The sequence below is a fragment of the Cariama cristata genome, unplaced genomic scaffold, assembly GCF_000690535.1.
Source record: "Cariama cristata isolate BGI_N322 unplaced genomic scaffold, ASM69053v1 scaffold16458, whole genome shotgun sequence".
Classification (NCBI taxonomy): domain Eukaryota; kingdom Metazoa; phylum Chordata; class Aves; order Cariamiformes; family Cariamidae; genus Cariama; species Cariama cristata.
Window position 1 is genome coordinate 1 of NW_009630792.1, and position 15,103 is coordinate 15,103.

The 15,103-nt window shown below is 36.8% G+C and overlaps 1 protein-coding gene across 1 annotated transcript in view; it reads right to left on the reverse strand.

The window, feature by feature from the left end:
- Nucleotides 1-247: 247 nt before the first annotated feature.
- Nucleotides 248-15,103, reverse strand: part of KIAA1468 (KIAA1468 ortholog) — a gene marked incomplete at its 3' end in the record, with an annotated part of 48,737 nt that continues 33,881 nt past the window's right edge. The window contains exons 12-20 of the mRNA XM_009705707.1: nt 13,766-13,856; nt 8,946-9,017; nt 7,995-8,135; nt 7,149-7,313; nt 6,138-6,285; nt 2,547-2,703; nt 1,882-2,005; nt 753-801; nt 248-327 (exon numbers count right to left, since the gene is read on the reverse strand). Coding sequence (XP_009704009.1) covers nt 248-327; nt 753-801; nt 1,882-2,005; nt 2,547-2,703; nt 6,138-6,285; nt 7,149-7,313; nt 7,995-8,135; nt 8,946-9,017; nt 13,766-13,856 — 1,027 coding nt within the window. The remainder of the gene's footprint in view (nt 328-752; nt 802-1,881; nt 2,006-2,546; nt 2,704-6,137; nt 6,286-7,148; nt 7,314-7,994; nt 8,136-8,945; nt 9,018-13,765; nt 13,857-15,103) is intronic.

Below are 15,103 nucleotides of genomic sequence, written 5' to 3' on the forward strand. Positions count from 1 at the left end.
TTCCAACCATAATGATTCTATGATTAATATTTTTGATAGAGTCACATGGCAGCACATCATCTAAATGTACTGGACAACCTGAATAGAAAACTTTGCTTTTAAACGTGTTTACAGCTGGCCACTTATCCACCTATCTTCAAAGCACAAAAACACTGTAAGTTTTCAAAGAAAACAGTAAGGGTGTTTTGGTAGAATAAGTTTTACATATTATTATACATTTAATAGAGACACAGAAAAACAAACCTACCTGAATATAACACGTAAGGACCCCTGTTGCATAGATGGGAACTGTGGCTTTCGTTAGCACTCCGTTACCTGCTGTGGAATCTAATGAAAGAATGTAGGTTTTATAAACACATATATGCATATATATGTGTTTGTAATATACATATTATATGGTGTTTATATATATATATATATAGTAGACTTAGATGTATTTTAAGTATTATAGATACAGTCATCTTTTTATAGAGATACGAATTTATATAAACAGGTATGCATATATACATGCACACACATGCTAAAATAATACTCAAGTGGTATTTGGATTTGAGATTTTATTTGTACTTTACACACACAATCTACAACTTCAGAGCGTTCTTTTCAGATTAAGATGGGATTTTCAGCATTTCAGGATGATGAGAAAATTTGAGAACTGCAGACTGAAAATTATATTTGAACAAGAGATTGACAGATTTTTTCCAGTTGCAGTTAAGGTTAATTTTTATTCATTTGAGTAAGAAGCTGCTTACCTATGTTTTCCTCGGACAATCTTAAGATTTCCTGGAACTGTGGTTTTACCTATACAAAGGATGATGAATCCCATGTAAGAAAACCTGTTACCAGTGCCAATTAACTTAGGAAAAAAGTAAGAATAAAAAACTACTCACAACAGAATAAGGGCATTTTGAAGGTACAGAAAGAAAAAAAAAACACTTTAAAAAGCATAGCCAGCTTTTACAAAAATTGAAAGTATCACATATGAGAGTAGAAATTTCTATTGAGCACCCACACTGAAGTAGTTACTAAAGTAGCATCATTTAGCACCCCTGACAACAAAAGTTCAAGCCTCTTAGCAATATGCTTAGTTGGGCTTTAGGCTTTACAGTTTTACCAAGCTATATGTAAAAAAAAAAGAAGTTCTTGTTTTATATCTTTGCTGTCCATGAAGTGGTCTCTTCCAAAATATAGCTGTGAAAATCAGTATCAGAACAGTTTTATAGAAGCCAGGGTTCTAAAGATAACTTACAGGAGGGGCTTTCAAAGACCAGGCCAGAAACTGCTTTTAATCTCCTCTCTGGAGGCAGCACATAATGCTAACCCTGTTTTGTAATTTTATCTTTAGGTAATCCTCTCATGTTTTATAATTTCCCTTTAAAATATTTTTGAATTATATTCAGAAGTTATTTTAATGAGAAAAGTTATATACTTCCTTGATAAAAATGTTTAAATATCATCTTTAGAAAATATTTTGGGCAGGGAAAGCATTAATTAAATTTCCAATCAAGTACAGGCTGAAATACTTATGTATGCCACAAACACGGAACACTATGCTGTTCTGAAGAAAGAAAACTGTAAAATCATTAGAATTAGGGTGATCTCTCCCACTCTCTATGCCATTCAGAAAGCAAATATGAAGAATACAGTTCAAAAAAAAATAAAAATCCTTCCTTGTTGGGTGAGAAGGTCATTCCAAAATGGTCAAAAAAAGAAATCAAAAGGAGAGGCTTAAAAATAGGTTTAAATGTACTTATGGAAAAGCATCAGTGTAACATGCATATATAAAGAGTCACAAAAACTGTGGGTACTCAGACACACTGTAAATAAGAATATATATTATCAAGGTACTATTTTAGTAGAATATTTAAGGGAGTATCTTACCTTAGTGTTTGTAAAAATTTTCCCAAATGTCCTACATAGTCTCCAGAAAAATCTGGAGAACTCATGGACACAGGCAGTTGATGCTACGTTGATCTTGCCAACTATTTCTATAAGCTGTGGTAGCCTAAAAATCAGGAAACAAAAGGATATTAAAGACTACTCTGATCTTTTGTTTCTCTCCAGTTATATTTGTATACATTTACTGTTTATATTAACAAATATACATATACACACAGAGCACTATTGGTTCTAATAAAATTATCTACACATTCTGTACAATTCCTGGTTTAAGTGCCAGAAAAGTCTGACCTATATTTTCAAACATGTCACTGCAGAACAGTATATTTAATGAGATATTCAGAATACAACAATCTTCACTTCAACAGAGAATTGACTATACTGGTGCAAAGATGAAAGAAACTTTTGGAGCAAGTAGTTACCTACACATTCTTCTAGATAGCTGATATTTTCTGAATAAAACTGAAGTCAATTCAGGATGAAAATTAAAATGCCTAAAAAAATTCAATCTCCTCCTCTTTAACAATTCTTAAATATAATTGTATTTAAAATTCTTATGTTTAATAATGTTAAACAGAATCATGCTTAAGAACTATTAATTTTGACACATTTTAAAATTAGGAATCATAAGATACAAATTAACTCACAGTTGATTGACTACCCATAGCAAAGTCTCCCAGCCTGTGGTACCCTCATGTTCTAGCTGATAGTCATACAGTTGCAATAACACTGCTAGTTGTTCACGGCTTCCAATGATGATGGCCACATCCTGAAGAGGTGATACGGGTCGGGGAAATCTAGTGACTGTAACAGCGGAGAACAAGCGATCAGGAGTAAAAGAAGATGAAAATACCTTGGAGGTGACATCAGTAAAGATAGCTAAGAAAGTCTGAAACTCTTTAGTGCCTTCTGTGTAAGGTTATCAAATTGCTTTTTAAAAATCGGTGAGTTAAATCCATCTCTGAAGAGATTACATAACCCTCAGTTAAAAAGAGAAACCGCCAGTTTAGGGAGATTATGGAATTATTATTGCCAGGATGTCTTCACCAAGGGCAAATCTTGCTTGACCAAACTAGTGGCCTTCTATGATGAAGTGACTACAACAGAAGAGCTACAGATGCCACCTATCTGGACTTCCAGAAGGCCTCTGACATGGTCCCCCACAACATCCTTCTCTAAATTGGAGAAATAGGGATTTGATGGATGGTCTTTTCGGTGGATGAGGAATTGGCTGGATGGTTGCATACAGAAAGTAGTGGACAATGGTTCAATGTCCAGATGGAGATCAGTGACAAGTGGTGCCCCTCAGGGGTCAGTACTGGGACCAGTGCTGTTTAACATCTTCATCAGTGGGATCCAGTGCACCCTCAGCAAGTTTACAGATGACACTAAACTGTGTGGTGCAATTGACATGCTGGAGGGAAGGGATGCCATCCAGAGGGACCTGGACAAGCGCAAGAAGTGGGCTCATGTGAACCTCATAAGGTTCAACAAGGCCAAGTGCAAGGTCCTGCACATGGGTTGGGGCAACCCCCAGTATCAACACAGGCTGGGAGATGAAAGGATTGAGAGCAGCCCTGCAGAGAAGAACTTAGGGGTACTGGTGGATGGAAAAACTGGACATGAGACGGCAATGTGCGCTCACAACCCAGAAAGCCAAACACATCCTGGGCTGCATCACAAGAAGTGTGACCAGCAGGTTGAGGGAGGTGATTCTCCTCCTCTACTCTGCTCTGGTGTACTACTGTACTACTCTGTACAGTACTGGAGTACTGCAGTCAGCTCTGGAGTCCTCAGTACAAGAAAGACATGGACCTATTGGAGCAGGTCCGGAGGAGGGCCACAAAAACGATGGAGCACCTCTGCTATTGAGGAAAGGCTGAAGAGTTGGTGTTGTTCAGCCTGAAGAAGTGAAGGCTCTGGGAAGACCTTAAAGCAGCCTTTCAATACTTAAAAGGGGCTTATAAGAAAGATGGGGACAGACTCTTAGTAGGTCCTGTCGTGACACGACAAGGGGTAATGGTTTTAAACTAAAAGAGGGTAGATTCAGATTATATATAAGGAAAAAATTTTTTACTATGAGGGTGTTGAAACACCGGCACAAGTTGTCCAGAGAGGCGGTAGATGCCCCATCCCTGGAAACATTCACAGTCAGATTGGGCAGGGCTCTGAGCAATCTGATCTAGGTGAAGATGTCCCTGCTTATTGCAGGAAGGTTGGACTAGATGACCTTTAAAGGTCCTTTCCAACCCAAACCATTCTATGATCCCAAAGAACACACTGCAGATTCACAGTAGAGTGACTTGCAGGCAAGGTTTCCCGACTTCTATCACTACACTTTAATCATCTAACTGCTCCAACCTTTATATATGAAGTAATTTTTGACACTCCTCACTCTCTCCCCCAATTCCTTAATTATTTGAATTATCAGAAAAGGATAATTTACACATAAAAAGCAAGACCTCAAAAAAAATAAATTCTAGACCATTAAAATATGTGGGGACTGAAAGCCTGCTACAGCAACATTGGTTTTATTATTCTCAATTCATGTCCAGCATACTTAAAATTATTCAGCAATGAAGTTCAGCAACAAGAACATCGTCTTTCCTACTACAAAATTCAAGAATGCAAGTTTTCAGTTCCCGCAATGCTACTGGATTAGTGAAAGTACACGAGATTTTTTTCCTCCACTTCTGTGGAGGAAGAAACTGTCAGACTAGGCCGAAACCTGAAATTTTTTAATTCCTTATTTAAGTAGTAGCCACTAAGGGGAAAAGTGCTCATCTCCAAATGACTCAAGTCAGCTGAACTAATTTTACCATGCCATGTTTAACATTTTTTACGTGAATATTGTACAGTAACGTACTACTAGCTACTTTCCAAATTCTCCTTTAAAGTTGTTACCCTTTCTTCGCATCTTCACATACAGGGCTATTATCCCCATGTGGCAGATGTTACCAATAATATCTTTTAAAAGTATTTGTAACAGGAGAAAACATTCTACAGGCTAGGATTGCTGACCTAAGTATACCTTTACTATAAGGCCATTCAGTCTGGTAAGATACTACGTAGATACATAACAGATAGTGAAGTTCCTGCACTAGGCTTGTATTTTTCCCACTTCATAGAATTTTTCATTTGTAAGAATTAACTGAAAATGAGGCCAGCCTTCTTGAGCTATTATTGGCTATTAGTGGAAATCAATTCTTCACAAACCTTTAGGAAGTCCAGTTAAGGGTTGCTTTGATTTCTCAAAAACTTCTTTTAAGAAATAGAGAGAAATAATGAGCGATGAAATAAAAACTTTTTTTTTGTGATCATCAGGTCTCTCAAGCATAGAAATGGGTGGAAAAAGGAAGCATTTACTGATTTGCTAATGGAGACCAATATGAAAAAACATTTAAGAGGCAAATTAGAAGGCAAAACTATTTTTTTCACAATTTATGTTGTGTATCACAACAAGACTCTCATTGGATTACATAAAGCTATGTCGCAGGGCACAAAGAAGCTGTTTTGCCTGTAACACTGCTAAGTAAATACAGGAAAAAAAATCCAGAAGGATACCATTTAGTTCTCCTTTATTCTGCTGACAATCATTTCATAAATATTCATGACTTACATATTTCTTCTGCATCAATAAGCTGATATTTGTATATTAGTTAAGTATCTGATATGGGTTCATGTCAGACTGATTTCTTTCACAGGAATGAAGTAGGAGCAGAAGGAGGAAAGGAAGGAGAAAGATGTTTTCCAAAAAGGCAAAACAGAACAAAGAAAAAAGTCATGACAAGTCAAGACAAATCTTCCTATGTGGGAATCTGCCTTTAGAAAAAGAAGAAAAAAAAAAAAACAACAAACAAATCCCACAACTTTCTGTCAACTCAGCAACATTAAAGAAACAAACTCACAACATGACAGAGGTTCCTTGAATTTCTTTCTCTATACTTGCTACATATGAAAATACAGGATAAAGAACAGGTGAATTAGAAAAAAAGGCTTGGGCACATAAACGTAAATCATTATTGTACAGATAGTGTGCTATAAAAATCTAAAGTTTACACACAGATTCTGCAACTTACATTTATGTAGTAACCTTAAGTACAGATAAATCCCAAGTAAATGTAGACTACAGACCATTTCCTGAAATTCTTCCTTTGCAGTTCATCGTGATTTGAGATTTGTCACTGATTTATACTTAAGTTTATAAAAATTCCACATATCGGAAATTAATCATTCACCTTCTATTTGTGGTACTTCTCCCTGAAGTTTAGCCTTGCTTGTGAAAGGCGCATTCTGTAGCACCAGTGCAAACAGTGAAGGAATCAATGACTGCAGAGCAGACAGATACATGTGGAGCTTATGTTCATCCAAGCCATGTTCTCCTTCCTGAAACAAACAGGACATTTACTTAAAGTTTCCCGTTTGGATGATCTGTTGCTTAGGCATGTATTCCCTGGCAAGAGATCAACACATCTGTGATGAGCTTCTACATAGAGACACTAATTATATAGTAATTTATCCTAACCACAAGCTTACTTTGCGTCACCCTTAAGTCACTCCTACTCAAAAGATTCAAGTAATATAGCCTTTGGCATTTAGTAGTTCGTCTTGATGAACATATTGATGTTCTGAAAGAACATTTTTCAGCACAGTTTTGAAATGCGAATCCTTGGTCTCAGAGACCAATGCATCTAAAAACTGAATAAACCAGTTGCCTGTACTCTGAGAACAAGTATCCTGGTTAAGTGTGTTAGATCGTTATGAGACCCTGTTTTCCAGAACTTTCTAGATATCTAACAAATCAAGCATGAAGACAAACTAGCTCATAATCGCAAACAACCTAAAACATTCAATTCTACTTTTTTTAATTTATTTAATAAATACTGCATTTTGTTAAAAACTACACTATGTGACATTTAAAAACTATTTCAGTATATGGCAAATGCACTCGGGATAATGCACATCGTCTGGTCACAGCCCCAAGCAAGCGTTTTCTGAACTGCATTTTGATTATTGGGCTATAAAGCAAAACACTGTTAAAGAACATGTTTGGGTTTTGGTGCTGTTTTTTTTTTTCCTTCTTTCAAAGGACAAGTATAAATTATGGTGTTACAACAGGAATCTCCAGAAAATTTTTCCCTCATAGAACATTAAGTAGTAATTTACTTCTTTTGCATTTTTAAAAAAGCCTGCATATGAAATAAAGATACAAAGAAAATTATCCAATGTAGAAACAGCTGAACACATACCCTGAGCAATTTTTCAATTTTATTAAGCAGTGTAGGTATAAGATGGAACTGTAAATTTCCCAGTTCTGTTGTCCAGGCAGCGTAGGCAGGTAAAAATACCTGATGTGTTGCACTAACTACACGTTCTGAAGGATCTCCTAAAGCTGAAAGCAGCAGTTCAAAGCCCTAGGAAAAGATAATAAATAATGTAATTATTTTCCTAAATTTTATGTTAAAGTTTCCCATGCAAAATGTGTGGAACAGAAAAAATTATCATCTAGTTTTAAAACTTTACACTAATAAAAATAAAACAAGGTGGTACACAAAGGCCTTTCAACAGATATTCCCACCTACAAAAGTAAACAGTAGGTGGTTCAAAGATCTCGCTAGTATTTCTCTACAGCCGTGTTATCAGAATGAATACAAACACATTTTACCACTCTGCCTTCAAAAACTCAAAGACAGAATTAGAAGTTCTTCATTTTCACTTATCCGAAACATTATTAGGCAGTATTAAGTTGATCTACAAGTAGGCTTTGTTGTAGTAGACAAATCTGTTAGCAAGTGATATTATCCAATTGGCTAATAGTATCAGGTGGGCAGTGAAGTGCTATGTTCTTGAAGGCAAATTATGAATTTCGAGAACCTCCTGTATAAGGCTTATATCCGAGGTTTTAATGAGACTTTTAAGTATTTGTTTTCTTTTTGGTCTTGGTAATACAATAAAATCTATATCCATATAAACCATCAAAATTTTTTATAGTATGTGAAAAGATTTAATAAAAATACATGAAATTATGCATCACTCTCTTCATGAAATAACTACAGAAGACATTTTATACATACAGAACACAAACCAAATTATACCTGTTGATATTTGTCTGGATCATCAATATATCCCATAATGATGCCAAGGCTTTTGATCACAGCTTCTCGTACCAGATCTGCCTTATCTTCCATTAGCATTTGCTGCAGCATGGAAAGCACTAACGAACTACGAATTTCTTTCTGTTTGTAAACAAGAAACATACTTGTTAAATCCAATGAAACAAGAAATGCATGTTTGTATCAATTTTTATAAATAATCCGCACTTCTATTAGTGCTCACAAACAAAATCCCTTCCTCCAACCATAGATCCTTTTATAAATATTACACATTCAGTTTTCACAACAGATGAATGAATATAAAATGTCAGTAGCCTCATTAGAGAGCCTTTTGTCCTACTACGCACAGAACTTAGTTCCTTTAATTCATATGGAACCAAAAATAACTAAGAGCAACAAACTACTATAGGTCTAGATTTAAAACAGAATCTTTAATCAGTGCATTGCTAAATTGGAGAAGTAGGTTTTTAATTTTGGTTATTTTCCTCTTTCTCTGAAGCTTCAAATTCTAGTTTGCCACTGACTTAATTTTGCTGCTTCTTCTGACTGGCAGCACTCTTCATGTAACATTCCAGAGTGTCTGAAGAAGTCTATTATTGGGTGCCAATTATTTTTTCAAAGATTATTTCCTTAATTTGTCCTAACTAGCTTTACTTCATCTTTACTGAAAAAAAGATGATTTTTTCAGAACATACTGTTTTTAAAGACATTTTATAGCTAGATTGACCCGTATTCCTTTATAATAAGCTATCTCCTCCTTAATGTGATTTACTGAATCTTGCACATGTGATATAAAGTAGAAGACAACGTGACTGCCTATGCATAACATGCACACTTGGGAATATTTGAAATTATAAAGGATGTTTACATTATGCAACAGATTTTCACCTTGCTTTTACTAGCAAAGTATTTAGAGTCGGTATTAATGCTTACTGGAAGGTAAGGTGCTAGAGCTCCACAGGATTCTGCTACCAGTAGCCGTCTCTCTGGGTATTTGTGGTTGATCTGGTAAAGAGAAACAGAATGGCTATTTGCTTTACAGTAACCAGTATTCAAAATGTGGTTAGAATAAACTGCAACAGAGGGATATGTCTGCACCTCTTAGATAAACATTGACTGTGCCCATAGAAGTTGCATATGGATACTAAGCAGCCTCAAATTCTTGCACTGAGGCATAAAGGCAAGGCAGATACAGTCTTCTCTAGTTGTCCTATAAAATAGAGCTTATAGTATGAGAAGGATCAGAGAAGCATATATGTATATGCAGAAAAAAAAAAAAAAGAAAGAAGAGTGGAAAGCAGCGTATCTCCAAAGAATATGAGTAACTTCTGAGCCAGCATGTCATGAAATATTTTCTCTCCTGTAGCCCTTCAGGAGCGTTGTCTCTAAGAACTACACAAGTGCCCTCTAGTGCTCTGAGCCAACCAGTGTAGCACAGCTGTCTAGGTCTTCCTGAGCTACCGGGGTCAAAAGAAGATACACATACTAAGCCAAAAAGTACTTGCATGCTATCAAATTTCTGCTCTCAAGTCCAGCATAAACATGTCATGCCTCTAAAATGTGACTGAAAACAGTTCCTGTTCCCAAGAACCTCTTGATCCTGTGCTGCCTCTCCTTTCCACTCAAAGGCCATTCGAAAATTCTGCCTCACAAATTTAATACTGACATTTCGGAATCTAATTTGCATCCTGGTGGAGTCAGCTTTAATACCAGTGTAATGGTTGTACAATGAAACGTGATGTTTCAATATATTTTGTGAATAAAAAATTTTAGAGTAAAATGGTGAGAGGGAAATGTGAGTAGGTTGATCCTGTCAGATAAAATAGCACATGCATGTGGTGCGACTATTTCTTTCTCTCTTGCTTCACAGTGTATAGCCTTGGTAAGACAACCATCTTATCACAGAAAAGACCAAGATACTCACTGCCTTCTGTGTCTTGGTCTTTACCAGGAATACTTGCCTTCAGTAGTCCAAGGTCCCTAAAACCCATACAAAAGTCTGGAGCAAGGAAGACTTACTTTTGGTAGAGAATTATCAGGTTAGGAAACATTTAAACAAATTGGACATACACTAGTCTGTGGGCCACAATGGCAATGCACCCACGAGTGCAGAGGGAGCTGGCTGATGTCATTGCAAGACCACTCTTGACAATCAAAGAAGTGTTGTGGCAAGGGGGGAGGTTCCTGAGAACTAGAAAAAAGCAAATGTCACTGCTGTCTTCAGGAAGGGCAAAACAGAGGATCCAGTGAAACACAGGCCAGTCTGCCTCACATTAGTTCTTGGAGCAGTTAATCCCGGAAAGCATTTCCAAGCACGTGAAGGACAAGAAGGTGGTTGGGAATAGTCAGCATGTATTTACATAGGAAAAAACATGCATGACCAACCTGATAGCTTTCTGAGATGACTGGCTCAGTGAACAAGGGGAGAGGAGCGAATATTGTTTATCTTTACTTTGGCAAGACTTTTGATACTGTTTCCCATAACATCCTCATTCACAAACTGATGAAGTCTGGGCTAGGTAAGGACAGTGAGGTGGACAGAAAACTGGCTGAACTAATCACAGGCTCAGAGTTGCAGCAGGGGGGCAGTCTGTTGATTCTGCAGCCAACAATGAAGACATGTAACATCTTCATTAACGACCTGGATGACAAGACAGAATGCACCTGAACACGTATGCAAATGACACAAAACTGGAAGGAATAGTTGATATATCCAGATGGGTGTACTGCGATTCAGAGGCACCTCAACAGGCTGGAGAAACGGGCAGACAGGACTCTTACGAAGTTCAAGGAAGTACAAAGTCCTGAACCTGAGCAGAAATAATTCCCATGCACCGGGACAGACTGAGGGCCAACTGGCTGGAAAGCACTTTAGCAGAGAAGGACCTGGAAGGTCTGACAGATACCAAGCAGACCCAGTAATGCACTGCTTCCAGCAAGGAAGACCAATGGTATGCTGGGCAGCACTAGGATAAGCATCACCAGCAGGTGAGGAAAGTGGTTATCCCTCTTTACTCAGCACTGGTAAGACCACATCTGGAGTGCTGTGTACAGTTCTGGGTGTCCCCAGCTACAGAGACAAAGATATATTGGAATAAGTCCAGCGAAGAGACATAAAAATGATTAAGAGATAGGTGCATGTGATATATGGGGGGAGGCTGAGAGAGCTGGGATTGTTTGGTCTTGAGGAGAGAGCTCAGGAAGAATCTTATTCATATTTATAAATATCTGTACCTATTTGCAGAAGGTAAAGAACACAGAGCTGCCCAATGAAAGGACAAGAGGAAATGAAATACAGGAAATTCTGTTTTACTGGGAGGGTGGCCAAACCTTGAAACATGTTGCCTAGAGATATTATGGAGCCTCCGTCACCTGACATATTCAAAATCAGACTGGTCTTGGTCTTGAGCAATCTATTCTAGTTGACTCTGTTTTCAACAGGGCGCTTGGACTACAAGATGTTCAAAGGTCCCTTCCAAACTCAGCTATTCTGTGATCCTCTCAATTCTACTGGCTTAGGAGAAACTACACATGAAGACATAGTAATAAATCAACTTTTGACAACTTCTTACCTCAACTTTATTTCCACAGCACACTGAACAATGGTACCTAACCACTGATGTAGTGTTAATGTCTTCAACTTTCTCACTGTTCTGATCTGAAATCACCAAGAACTCTCTCAAGAATGAAGTGTGGCAAAGATCATTTGAAAGAGAATCAAATGAACAAATCATGAGTCTCAGGACTAAACTGAAGTCTCAAGCATGGCAGAATGTTCTTTGAATGCGTCTGTCATTATTTTGCATTCATTCATCAGTAGGCACCTGTAATATTTTTTGGAAATATGGAGATTTCATAGATGAGAAACATTATGGGCACGCAACAGGCTGCTTTAATACCTATAGTACCTTTGACTTATGTGCCATCTTTCCAAATGCAAATTCCCTACTGCTAAGAGAGATACACTTTGCATTCTGGAGCTCTGCCTACCTGAGGGAAACACCAGAGACTAGTTTCAACTCGTTTAGGTGGACTGGCAAGGCAGCATATTTATAACTCCTGGTACTGCAAAGACATACTGACATACTGGAGGAAAAAAGACTCAATTTCCGCAAGGTTTGTGTTCAGGGAAGACTATTAGCCCTTGGAAACTTAAACATAACTCTAAAGTGTTTTTTTTACCATTATAAGCAGTAGCACAATTTTGGAAGTCAATTAATTGGTCACTAGTTCTGAGAGAACTTTTAGCATTCACAGAGCCTTCACCTAAACTCAGATGAGAGCAGGTAAAAAGATCACAAAGACAAGCCTGATAACTCTGAGCTCCAGAACGTGTAAAATGCTGAACCTTCTGAGGGCCCAGTCCTTTGCATCTGTAAACAGATTTTGGTTGGAGACCAACTGCATGAATACTTTCATGATTAAAGCATCTACTGAGAAAAGGTAGAAAATTATGTGTATTTTTTAGTTCCTTCTACAAACTCAGTCTTGTGACAATGAGATTCAGCTGGTATTTTGCCAGAGAAAATAACGACCTGGTTTCAGTACTGCAAAGAAAGTCTGGCAAACTGCATTAAAGAAACGCATGACGACATATGGGTTGGCAGCCTGATACGCTGTACTGTTACAGTTGGACTTCTTTCTCTTTTGCACCAGCAATTAGCAAGCAATTGGTTTGATGAAGATGCGCTCTTACTGAGGTGAGACTGTTTGTGTTTAAAAAAAACAGTTTAAATTTCATGAGAATGACTAAGAAAACAAAATGTGGTTTATTTTACGTTAAGCTACAATTGCCACGAGTCTTTCATTTAATCCATAGACACATCAATCATACATATAAGCAAAAATGCTGCATGTAAGATGTACTTCTACTGTCAGAAGGCATTAAGATTATTAAAGCTTGGACTTTATTGTGAAACACAGATGGCTGTGTTATGTAAGAAAGAGCAGACAATTATCAGACCAGAAACACTGTGCCATGAAAGTAAGCATTACTACTCTGTCATGGCTTAGTCATTCACTGTCTTTTAGGTAATGACAAACTCCCTTTTCTTTATTATGGTAGGAAAATACCATGCACTTTCACCTGAACTCATGTTGTTCTGTTTCTATGCCTCAGATGAAACAATAACTGAACAACCAAACTGAAGTGGTGTTATTTCAATGAAGTTAGAATATGTCTTGAAAAAGGTCACTGTGATTCCAGAAGTCACATGTAAACTTCAGGCTTATCTTACAAGTGTAAAATCATGCCCATCTACAGGGGATTTATTTCTGACTACTTTGATCTTTAATTTTCTGTTTAAGAATTTAAACTAGCTGAAGTGTAGACACTGCTCCAGGGAATTAATACAATATAAAAATCAGCGAATGAAATCTTTCAATGAAAATGGATTTCCAACAATCTGGACATTACAGTACAAATTATAAAGGTACCTACTTGGCAATAGGTTAAGCAACACTGATGATGAACATGTGCATATCTACATTTCAATACAACAAACATATGCAGGTGTATGCAGGTAACTAGAATCTCCAGATAGTCTTTGACTAATTTTCTGCTTCCAAGTTCTTTTTAATGTTATATAAAAGCATATACAATGAGGACAGATAACATCCAAATATGTTCCTGAAAAATACTTTGAACTGCCATTCATTGAAAAAAAAAAACCAAACCAACTTCCCCCTCAAACAAATAACATTTAAGAATTTTTAACTAATTTTCCAGTGTAAAGAACAAAATAATCAGGTACCTGTTCCCAACACTGTGGTAAAAGCTCAGCTTCTACACGTGTTGGTCCAACGTGTCGGGCAAATGCCACACACCCAGTCAGTATCATTTGTCTGAAAAAATAAATGTAAAGCTTTAATCGGTTTATAAAGTAAAGTTTATAATATATAGAATATATTCTTTAAGTTAGAAAAAGCAGAAGCTGTCAAGCAACAAGTAATTGTCTACAGTCAAAATTTCACACCACACACACTGACTTAAACGGCTAAATCTTAAATTGAAAGCCACTATTACCCCTTCTCATTGCAGGGTGGGGCTGGACTAGGTGACCTTCAAAGTTTGCTTCCAATCCAAACTATTCTATGATTCTATCTTGTTTTCTATTTAATATGCCTTTTCCAGAAACTTGCAGATCCCAAACTCCATGAACCAGAGCCTGGGAATCTCTGATTTCCTCATGTCTGAGATTGGGAATCTCTAAATCTCCCATTTAATACTTATTACCGAATACTATGATTCATCATGCAGTAAAAGGACCTAAATTACTTTATATTATCACACTACCAGTATTTTAGTTGAGTGCTTAGAGAAGCACTTGTGAGATCTAATGAACTTCAATCAAAACAAGTAACTTAATTCTTTTATGATATGGTTTTGCAGCATTCTAGCATGCAAGTTACTGTCACCTCTCCCAAAATACTGGACTTTATTCTTGCCATCAATCTTCCAAAGCCCTTTATAAAAGGGAAGCAATTAATCAATCAGTAGTATCTACAATCACTTAAGCCATATTCTTGCATTATTTTACTTTCCTCAAACTTTGCAAGAAATCACTGTTGTTCATCAATTTCACAGTCAGAGATATATCTACAATTTCAATAAAATTGTACTTAACTGTCATTCGTGATATTTTAACTTTTATTTAATGAGTGTTTATCTTGCTATGATTTTTTTAGTTCTGTTTCTCCTGTAAATAAGATTGCAACGATATCAACTTTGCATGCAATTCACCAGTTCTATTTACTTTTAGTGTCTACATCAACACATAAATAACCAGTTTCAAACAATAACACGTGGACATGAGACAGTCATTTCATCACCTCCACAGTAAAACTAGGACACCACTGGGAATTTATTCATTATTACTTTGTGGAAAGTAAGCCACAAAATTAATTTGACACTGTTTTAGTGTCATGTCTAAACTCCTAAATATTTACTGCAGCTAACAGTACATCCTTAAGGTTGAAATGCAGATATTCTGCTGGTTATTTCTTAACCAGTTATACAACATACTCCATCAAAAAAAAAAAGACTCATTCACTTTCAGAATCTTTTCAAGGAGAAATAGTCTATTAAAGAG